General features: G+C 39.8%; 1 protein-coding gene across 1 annotated transcript; it reads left to right on the top strand.

The window, feature by feature from the left end:
* Positions 1 to 340: 340 nt before the first annotated feature.
* On the top strand, positions 341 to 9,185 carry znf16l (zinc finger protein 16 like). The gene is made up of 3 exons (XM_079803332.1): positions 341 to 1,157; positions 1,890 to 2,072; positions 5,980 to 9,185. Exons 1-3 carry the CDS (start codon positions 449 to 451, stop codon positions 6,687 to 6,689), a joined length of 1,602 nt encoding a protein of 533 aa, XP_079659458.1. The 5' UTR covers positions 341 to 448; the 3' UTR covers positions 6,690 to 9,185.
* The last annotated feature ends 729 nt before the right edge of the window (positions 9,186 to 9,914 follow it).

Here is a 9,914-nt window from a genome sequence, read left to right as displayed (position 1 = left end):
ACAACCCAATTGCAGGGTTAAAACAACCCAATTGCATCGCTGGGTTAAAACAACCCAATTGCTGGGTTAAAACAACCCAATTGCATCACTGGGTTAAAACAACCCAATTGCTGGGTGTGTCAATTTTCAACCCAACTTGGGTGGTTTTTAACCCAGCATTTTTTTAGAGTGTGCCAAAATGATGTGTAATTGGGACATGAATGTACACATGATTGAAAATAATAAAAAATAATAATAAGACTGAGGACTGACCATAGACAGTTACAGACACATAGACCTCCTCTTTTCAGAACGCCACTGGATGGCTCTGTAGAGGGCGCTGTTTATAGGTTCAACTTCCGAGATGAGAGGAAGTTCTTCTGGTTGTTCTATGGTGTCTGTTCATCTTTTAGTGTCCATCGCGATCAAAACACTGAACCATTTGCGCTGAGTGCCCGCGCTCTTCAGCATGAGCCGAAAAAGAAACCACTGCTATATGGAAACAGGGCCGTCTTCTGAGTCCCAGGGCGCGTTCATGGACAACACGGGGTCCTTCAGCCGAGACGAGGAGGATTTCTCCGAGCTCGAGCCCGACGAGCAGCTGGTGTGCTCGGTGACCGAGATCACGGAGCACCTGGGCAGAAACATCACGGTGGTGCTGGAGTCCGCGCTGTCCGAAATACGCAAGCTGGTCGGCGTCCGGATCAGAGTCCTGAAGATGGAGCTCCGCGAGAAGACCGACGAGATCGAGCTGCTCAAGGCCAAGCTGGAGTCGACGGAGAAAGACGGGAGGGTTTCGAACTCCAGCACCCTGGACGGCAGGAAATCCGAGCATCAACCGGGCCAGAAATACAGCGCCGACCCGAAGAAAACCAAACCCGGGACGCCCGTGGTGAAGAAGGAGAACATCAACGCCATCTGCGACTATCTGATGAAGGATAAGAACCAGCGGGGTGCTGCTGAAGTGGAGAGCGACCACAGCAGTCAGGCCTTCGGCTCCGAGCGGGACATGAGGACCGAGCCGCAGCCGCACGCGTCTCTGAGCCTGTGGACGGACAGCGGTTCCGCGGACACTGACGCAGACACGGACATCTTCAACATGCTGCCGTCCGCCAGCAAGCGCATGTATGACTATGAGTGGATGGCAGGGGTCGAACTGAACTCAGCCGAGTTTAAAGGTACTGCTCTCAATCAAGCCTTGTTAGACACGGATGTAGTTGCATATATGTTTACATATATTTGCATACACATTTTATAGTGTGCAACTGTGCATGCATTATAGATGAATATATCAAGTCAGCATGCATTGTAGCAATCGAATGTATAGATGAATATAGGTGTATGAAGTATGAAGTATGCATGCATTGCAATATTTTTGCATGTGTCGTATGCATGCATTGCTGTATGCATAGAATTTGTATTATGCATGCATTATATAGAATACATGATGCATATAGTTCTCTAAAAAACTATGCACACATGTAGTATGCGGGCAGGCATTGCAGTATTTATACATAGTATTAATGTATGGTATGACAATATTTTCATCTAGTATGCATTTTTTTGTAGTATATGTACGTTTGCATATATTTGCTTATAGTATAGTTTATGCATGCATGTATTATTCTTTTGAAATGCTGTTGTTGCTGCTATATTTTATGCACAACTGGGTTTTCTGTTTCCTGCTGTATGCTTTGAAATTTTGCATGCCATTTCTTGTATGAAATATAAATACGCTACATCAAGTTTAATTGTATTTGCCTCACTTTAGTTATGTATTTAACTCACAGTTTATGACTGCTGGCATGTCTAAGGTGTTTAAGGGGGAAAAAAAGGAGTAAAAAGCTGAAGATTGACTGAAGATTCCTGAAGGGTGTTGCATTTATCCCTGTGCTCCTCCGCTTCTTTAGGTGATGCTGAAACGAAATGTGAAGATGTTCCCCCTGTGGATGAGGATGAAGATAATGAAGACTCTGAAGGAGGAAGAGGAAGTCTGAGGTCAGTGTCTGACCATTTTCCTCTGGACACTCAGGGCTCCCCTCGAGAAGACCGGAGCAGCCCAGCGGAGGACAGTATGGACAGAATGGAGCCAGGTCAGTCTCAGGTGAACGCCAGCTGAATACAGCTGGGAATAATTGTGCTGTGCACTTCTGACTCTTATGAGGCATTTAATTGGTGTTTACTAGAGATGCACAATACAACATTTTTCCACTGAATTTTATCTGTCGAGACCGATAGTTAGTTGCCTGAATGCCAGCTGAATTTAGCCCCGCCCACAACATTTGAGGTCGGGAAGTTCGGTCTGGACTTGATCCGTTGTGGAGCAACTATGCTCAAACCAGAACTGTTCGGACCAATCAAATTGTCAGGGTGGGCTTTATACGATGATGGACAGATGATCAACAGTAACGTAATCATCACATCACTAAAGAGCGCTTGGGTTGAATTTGTTTACTAAATGGAGAGCTTGTTCGTATATGCATTCAGCTTTACTATTTCTCTCAAAAATTGTGATTGTGTTGGTAAGTACTCTGTGTATCCTTAAATTCTTTTTACAACACCGCTAAAGATCGTTTACACTCTTCTTCTACTATTTCTTCTTATTTCTTAGTTGCGTTGCTCAACACGCGTCACTTAATCCGTCGCTCTGATTGGTTGTAGTTCTATCCAATTGCGTGCGGAGGCATTTTCTTTTCTGGTCTGGTTGAAACACGCCCCATAATCACAGCCCATTGGAGCAGAATCAGACTCATATTTTGACTAGAATCTCAGTATGACGACGTCAGGCTACATAGTTAGATTTTCATAAGGGGAAAAAAATCTCTCCCAACTTATGCTGTAAACTGGTACATTACTATAATATTAGAGGTTAAAATTTACAACAGAGCCAAGACTATTTATTATAAGACTATTAAACTGCTGTTTATTTTCAGATTTAATAATTACAAAAAATGTCTGCAATGTTTGTATATAACTCATTTTAACTTTGATACATTTATTCAAAAACACATATATAATTAACAGTAAATAAGCTCCTCTCTGGTGTTTTTATAGCTAACTAATGAACTGTGAACACTGGATGACTTTCCTGATGTAAATGCAATGTTGAGTGACATATTGTGCTCAAGCTGTTGTGTTGACATCTTTCTGCGGTTGAAACACTGATTGGGCGATTACATGAAACATGATTCATTTCGGTGGGTTATTTTGTATCTTTTCACATACCTTTTTATGTTTATGCATGTTTTTTCATGCTATAACATGTTAAAGTGGAAGAACAGATTCATGCTGCCGCTTAAAGCGAAGCACTACAACGATCTGTCACGACACATTTAAGAGTGTCAAAAACGCTGTTTATTGTTTGCATTTTGTGATAAAATGGGCAGCATTTGAAAGCTGAGACTTTGTTTCTTATCAGAAGTAACAAAGCTCTTTGCGATTATTGGATAGGAGGTGCGCTACAATTAATGCGGCCCTGGCAACCCTGGGTTGAACTAAGGGTGAATCATGGGGTCAAATAGAGCCTGCTATTTTCATTATTTTTTTAACTCTTAATACATTAACTTTGACAGCCCTAAATTCAACTCAACATTTTCTTCACACACAGTATGAGTTGCAGTCTGACACGTTTTCCGCCCCCTTTTGATTGACAGTATATAACCGCCCCTGATCATTGGCTGTTTCTAAACAATCAGCCGATGGTGGAAATAATTGCTTTTATCGGCTGGTAGCGCTGATTTATCGACACATTGGTGCATCCATAATCTTTACTTCATCTTTGCATTAAATTCAATACTTAAACGTTACCCTAAAACATGTTTTCTTGAGCAAATTAATGTCAGATTTTTTCCCCAGAAAAGCACAGAAGGGAGTGTGAAGTTCTGCTTGTGATATACTGACGATGCGCAAATTAAAGACCACAGACGCAGCCGGATCATTTCCATAATGACCAGCTCAATCTATCAGTTAGCGTCTGGTTTAAGACACACTTTTTTGGGTGGTAAATAATGGCACAAATACCAGTAAATTGACGAGGTGAATTTACTGGTGATGTGCAAGGTGAATGTTGAGACAGATGTCCACTAGGTGGCAATACGCAGTTGTGATATATGGTTTAGTGGTCACAATACACGACTCAGCGCTGCCCTCTGGGGTCTAGTAGAGTACAGAGAGTTTGTATAAACGGTGTAAACTAGATGGCTATTTGGTTATAGGTTAACATGATCCAAAATAACAAATAAACTAACAGATTTTCTCTGTAATACTATACATTGGTGACTCATTCACAGTATGGCCTGGAATGTGCATTAAAAATAAAACGCTTATTTTTAACTTTTTATTTCATTTTACGCTTCTGCCTAACATTGCAAGTTGTGTCATTTATCACTTTCAAACCCGTTGTTCCAAACCCATATTACCTTTTTCTGTTATGTATCATAAAGGGATACACTACTGTTCAAAAGTTTGGGGTTGGTAAGAATTTTTTTTTATGTTTTTGAAAAAAGTATCACCAAAGCTGCATTTATTTAATCTAAAAAACTGTAAAGCAGTAATATTGTGATATATTATTACAAGTTAAAATAACTGTTTTCTATTTGAATATATTTTAAAATGTAATTTATTCCTGTGATGTCAAAGCTGAATTTTCAGCATCATTACTCCAGTCTCCAGTGTCACATGATCCTTCAGAAATCATTCTTCTGATATGATGATTTGATGCTCAAGAAACATTTATTATTAATTGTCAATGTTGTGCTGCATAATGTTTATGGAAGGAAACCGTGATACAAGGAAGAAATCTTTTATAAATGTCTTTACGTCTCCTTTGATCAATTTAATGCATCTTTACTGAATAAAAGTTTTTTTTTTTTTTTTACTTTTCAACAATATTAGACATTCATTGTATGAAAAAAATGCAATGATAGTAGTAATTATAAAACCTAATAATAATCTGTTCTATGGATGAAAGTAAGTCGTACAGGTTTTAAAGGGTTAGTTCACCCAAAAATGAAAATTCTTTCATTAATTACTCACCCTCATCTCGTTCGACACCCGTAAGACCTCCGTTCATATTCGGAACACAAATTAAGATATTTTAGTTGAAAGCTGATGCTGAGAAAGGCTTCAGTTAGGCCTCCATTGGCATTCAGTACATTTACACTCCCAAGACCCATAAAAGGCACTTAAAACGTCGTTACAAAGTCCATCTCACCACAGTGGCTCTACAATCATTTTACGATGTGACGACTAGTTTTTGTGTGCAAAAAAAAAATCAAAATAACACCTTTATCTAACTTGTTCTTGTATTCCGTGTGTGCCTCCACGACGCATGCGCGAGAATATGACGTAGCGCCGGCGTTCGGGAGTCCATGAAATGCACACTTAAGCCCCATTTTGAGAACTACGCCGAGACCTAAAGCACGATCAATGTAGAATTCAACAGCTTAGATACGCGCGTCTTCCTCTGCTTGTAAACAAATCCCTTCTGGGTCATGTGTCCGAACGCCGGATCTGCGTCATATTCTCGCGCATGCGTCGTGGAGGCACACACGGAAGACAAGAACAAGTTGGATAAAGGTGTTATTTTGATTTTTTTTCTTTGCACACAAAAACTTTTGTCGTTGCATCGTAAAATTATTGTAGAGTCACTGTGGTGAGATGGACTTTGTAACGACGTTTTAAGTGCCTTTTATGGGTCTTGTGAGTGTAAATGTACTGAATGCCAATGGAGGCCTATCTGAAGCCTTTCTCAGCCACCAGCTTTCAACAAAAATATCTTCATTTGTGTTCCGAATATGAACGGAGGTCTTACGGGTGTCGAACGACATGAGGGTGAGTAATTAATGACAGAATTTTCATTTTTGGGTGAACTAACCCTTTAAATAACTTTTTAGTGAGGGTGAGATGACAGAATTAAAATTTTTGTATGTACTATCTCTTTAAATCCTCTTAGAGGGATTGTGAAATATTAATTGTTTTATATTAATTGCTCTCTTCCAGGTCAGCAATTCACCTCTCACACCTTCATTTGCCCCTTCTGTGGAACCCTTTGCCCTGACTCCTCTTTCCTGGAGGAACACGTCAAGCTCATGCATCACGACGAGAGCGCTCTGCAGTCGCCGCCGGGCAGTTCCTCCTCCCGCGGGGAGGGCGACTCGGGCGAGGCGGGGCGAGCTCTGGGAGGCCCAGAAGGACCCGTTGGCAGGGGCACACGGGAGAAGAAAGTGGAGGGCGGCTATGAGTGCGGCGACTGTGGCCGTCATTTCAACTATCTGGGCAACTTGCGGCAGCACCAGCGCATCCACACCGGCGAGAAGCCCTTCGTTTGCCCCGAGTGCGGAGAGCGTTTCCGCCACGCCGCGCGCCTCAAGAGCCACCGCCTCAGCCACAGCGGAGCCCAGAGCCCCTTCCCCTGCCCGCAGTGCGGTAAGGGCTTCCCAGTGCTGTCCGGACTGAAGCGGCACCAGCGCGTGCACACGGGAGAGAGCCCGTACGCCTGTCCCCAGTGCGGCCGCAGATTCAAAGAGCTGGGCAATTTATACACGCATATGCGCATTCACAGCGGCGCTACGCCCTACTCTTGCTACCAGTGTGGGCGGAGCTTCAGGCATCTGGGCACATACAAGAGTCATCGCTGTATGCCGGCCACCCAGTTACCCAGCGGACACAGTCCAGCGTGGGCGCAGGAAGACAAGGTGCAAACTGGGTGATAGCCACCTGACGGATATGTTCAAAAAGTGGTTCATTACTTCCTCAACTGCTGGTCCAGGATCAATTTCAAGTCCGACTGGCCGAAGAAAGATGTGCGGAATATCGCTATGACAGTGTCAGGTTTCATCATGAACAAGAAACGAATGAATCCTTCTCATTTAAGTTTGTTAACGTCATATTTAACGGTAAATTGCTGCTTGTTAAATGTTGATTTTTGAAACATTTTGCAATAATATCTTCCAACTTCAAACATAAGAGGTGTTTGAATGTCCATACACGGTATTTCAAGACTTCACCATCTTTTTATTCAGACTTTTTGTAAACTTCTTTTTTTTTTGTAAAGGATTTCTGACTGTTTTTAGAACTAGATAGCAAGTCCACAAGGCCAGATTAACTGCCTTAAAAAATTATGTAATAATCTTTTAATTTAAATTAATTAATGATACATTTATAATGATATGACATGACCTTTTCCACCCTTTACAAAAAGTACTGTGGTATCAGACTGTAATATAGTGATACTTAAAGGGATAGTTCACTCAAAAATGTAAATGCTGTCATCATTTACTCACCCTCATGTCGTTCCAAACCTGTAAGACTTTCGTTCATTTTCAGAACACAAATGAAGATCTTTATGATGAAATCTGAGAGATTTCTGTCCCTCCAAAGACAGCTACACAACTACCACTTTGACACTTCAAAAAGTTCATAAAGAGATCGTAAAACTAATCCATATGAATTGAGCGCTTTAGTCCAAATTTTCTGAAGAGACTCGATCGCTTTACATGATGAACAGATTGAATTTAGGCTTAATATTTACATATAAACATTCATCAACTCACACAGTTATGGTAAACAGATCAAGCAAGAACCAGTGAGGTTCATTCTTGTTACGCAGGACATTTGAGCTTCTGTTCGCTGATCAATGTTTATATGTGAATAAAAGCCTACATTCAATCAAATCAATTTCATTAAAAAGATCTTCATTCGTGTTCTGAAGATGAACGAAAGTCTGAGGGGTTTTGAACAACATGAGTAAATGACAGCATTTTCATTTTTGGGTGAACCCTTCAGATATAATGCACATTATATTGAATAATTATCATATTTATGTAATATGTACACTGTTGTTCAAAAGTTTGGGGTAGGTAAGATTTTTGTAAGAAACATTTGTTTGATCATAAATACAATAAAAATGGTAATATTGTCGGTTTTATTATATTTTAATGTAATTTAGTCCAGTGATAATACTTTTTTCAGTGTTCTTTGATGAATACAAAAAAGTATCTCAGCATTTATTCGACATAGAAATAATGTGACAATTATAAATGCCTTTACTGTCACTTTTGATTATCTTAAAGGTAAACTTTTTTATTATTATTATTTAGAAAATGTATAACATCATGAATCCATCTTCCAAACCGTGGTTTTGTCGTGTTTTGAATCACCACGGTACGCCTATAATAAGTATTTTTATTCGGACTATTTTAGGCGACCACCGCCGCGGAGTAGCACAGTACCTGCGTGACTCGTCATAGACATAAACAGAGAGAAGTAGTTCCGGCTACGATGTTCTTTCGCAAGACGCATATCGTTTTATTAACCGCTAGAAAAATGCATTCGTTTAAAACAAAACAAAAAAACAACAACTTTTGAACACTAGTGTACAAAGAATACCATGGTATGTGTCCAAATGCAAATCCAGTCATTAGTAATCCAATAATCAAGTTATACATGTGAAAATGTAGGTAAGATAATCTGCAACGTACATACTAATTTCTATTAAGGTTGACCAGCATACAACTGATGTAACATCATGTAATGCAATGAAAGCTGTTTCAGCAACTCAAAATCATGTTATTGAAAAAGCAGGTAGTTTACAGTGTTGTTTTAAAAAGATATTACAGTCTCGAGCACTTTAAAGAAGTGCCATTATGAGTGCTGCCATCGTGTGGATGGCTTATGTTACTGCATCAGTATCACCTGGACACCAGTCAATCTATCTGTATCAAAATCTTCATTTTGTTCCAATTGTGATCTCACTATTAACACGTTTTTATTTATATTAGTGAATTTGTTTATATATGTCTACCTGTACTTTAACAACTTATACGTTTGGGAAAATATACTACCTAAATGGGAAAATATGGCTTTAGAAAAGATCTCTTATTCTTAAAAAATTAACTTGGACACACATAATGATGGGAATGACTGAATGAAGTGTACTAAGTGTTGGAAATGCAAGCAATGCACCAGATGGATCTTTAATATTTTTTTCCCATAGTGCTGATATCAAGATATCCTGAATGTTACGCATTAAATAGCACAAAAAGGTACAATTTGTCATTTCTAAGTTGAATGATCTGTACAAGGCAACCTGAACTGTAACTAAATAAACACTCTTAAGCTATGGTTCTAGTTGTTTATGTATTTATAAGCGGTCGTTGACATCTTGACATGTTATCAAAGCACATTAAAAATAACACTTGTGTATGAAGTGATGTTTGTTTGTTTTAACCTGAGAAAAATTGCTATGGACACAAATAGTTATTGAGTGAATGGCTTTGACGGGTTGAATGCTGCAGTCATTATTCCTGGAAATGCCTCTCAGGTTTGCATCAGAAAGGCTGCAGTGGCATTTAAGAGAGGGTCATGTGTGTCAGGAGAGACTGAGAGAAAGAACAACATCCAGACATGGGAACTATTTTCTTTATTAGAGGGTGACAAGTCATCGTCAGTATACTCGAAGCCTTAATAACACACTGCCAGCTGAACTTGTCATTTCTCCAGGAGATTGCAGGGCTGTGTGGGACTGAAAGAGTATTTTTCAGGAAAACACTCTGAGCAGAAGCAAAATCTCGCACACGGAGACTACACAAGGAAGCTATACAACGTGAATTATACATTTATATGCTGTTTTATGTTTATGGTCGCATTAGCTTACGTGTGCTTAAAGGATTAGTTCACTTCAAAATGAAAATTTCCTGATATTTTACTCCCCTCCATTTCATCCAAGGTATTTGTCTTTCTTTCTTCAGTCGAAAAGAGATTAAGGTTTTTTTTGTTTTGTTTTTTTTTTGTTTTTTTTTAGGAAAACATTCCAGGATTTTTCTCCACATAATGGACTTTGATGGCAACCAATGGTTGAAGGTCCAAATCAATGCAGCTTCAAATGGTTCTGCACGATCCCATGAGGAATAGGGTCTTATCTAGCCAAACCATTG

The sequence above is a fragment of the Gobio gobio genome (assembly GCF_949357685.1).
Source record: "Gobio gobio genome assembly, chromosome: 2".
Taxonomy (NCBI): domain Eukaryota; kingdom Metazoa; phylum Chordata; class Actinopteri; order Cypriniformes; family Gobionidae; genus Gobio; species Gobio gobio.
Note: the sequence above shows the minus strand (reverse complement) of the source record. Positions and strands in the feature narration are given on the sequence as shown.

What these genes read in the sequence shown, in the direction of transcription:
- znf16l (XM_079803332.1), top strand. Translation starts at nt 449, where the DNA reads ATGAGCCGAAAAAGAAACCACTGCTATATGGAAACAGGGCCGTCTTCT. An exon ending in GAACTCAGCCGAGTTTAAAG is followed by an intron (nt 1,158 to 1,889) that starts GTACTGCTCTCA and finishes CCGCTTCTTTAG; the next exon opens with GTGATGCTGAAACGAAATGT. An exon ending in TATGGACAGAATGGAGCCAG is followed by an intron (nt 2,073 to 5,979) that starts GTCAGTCTCAGG and finishes GCTCTCTTCCAG; the next exon opens with GTCAGCAATTCACCTCTCAC.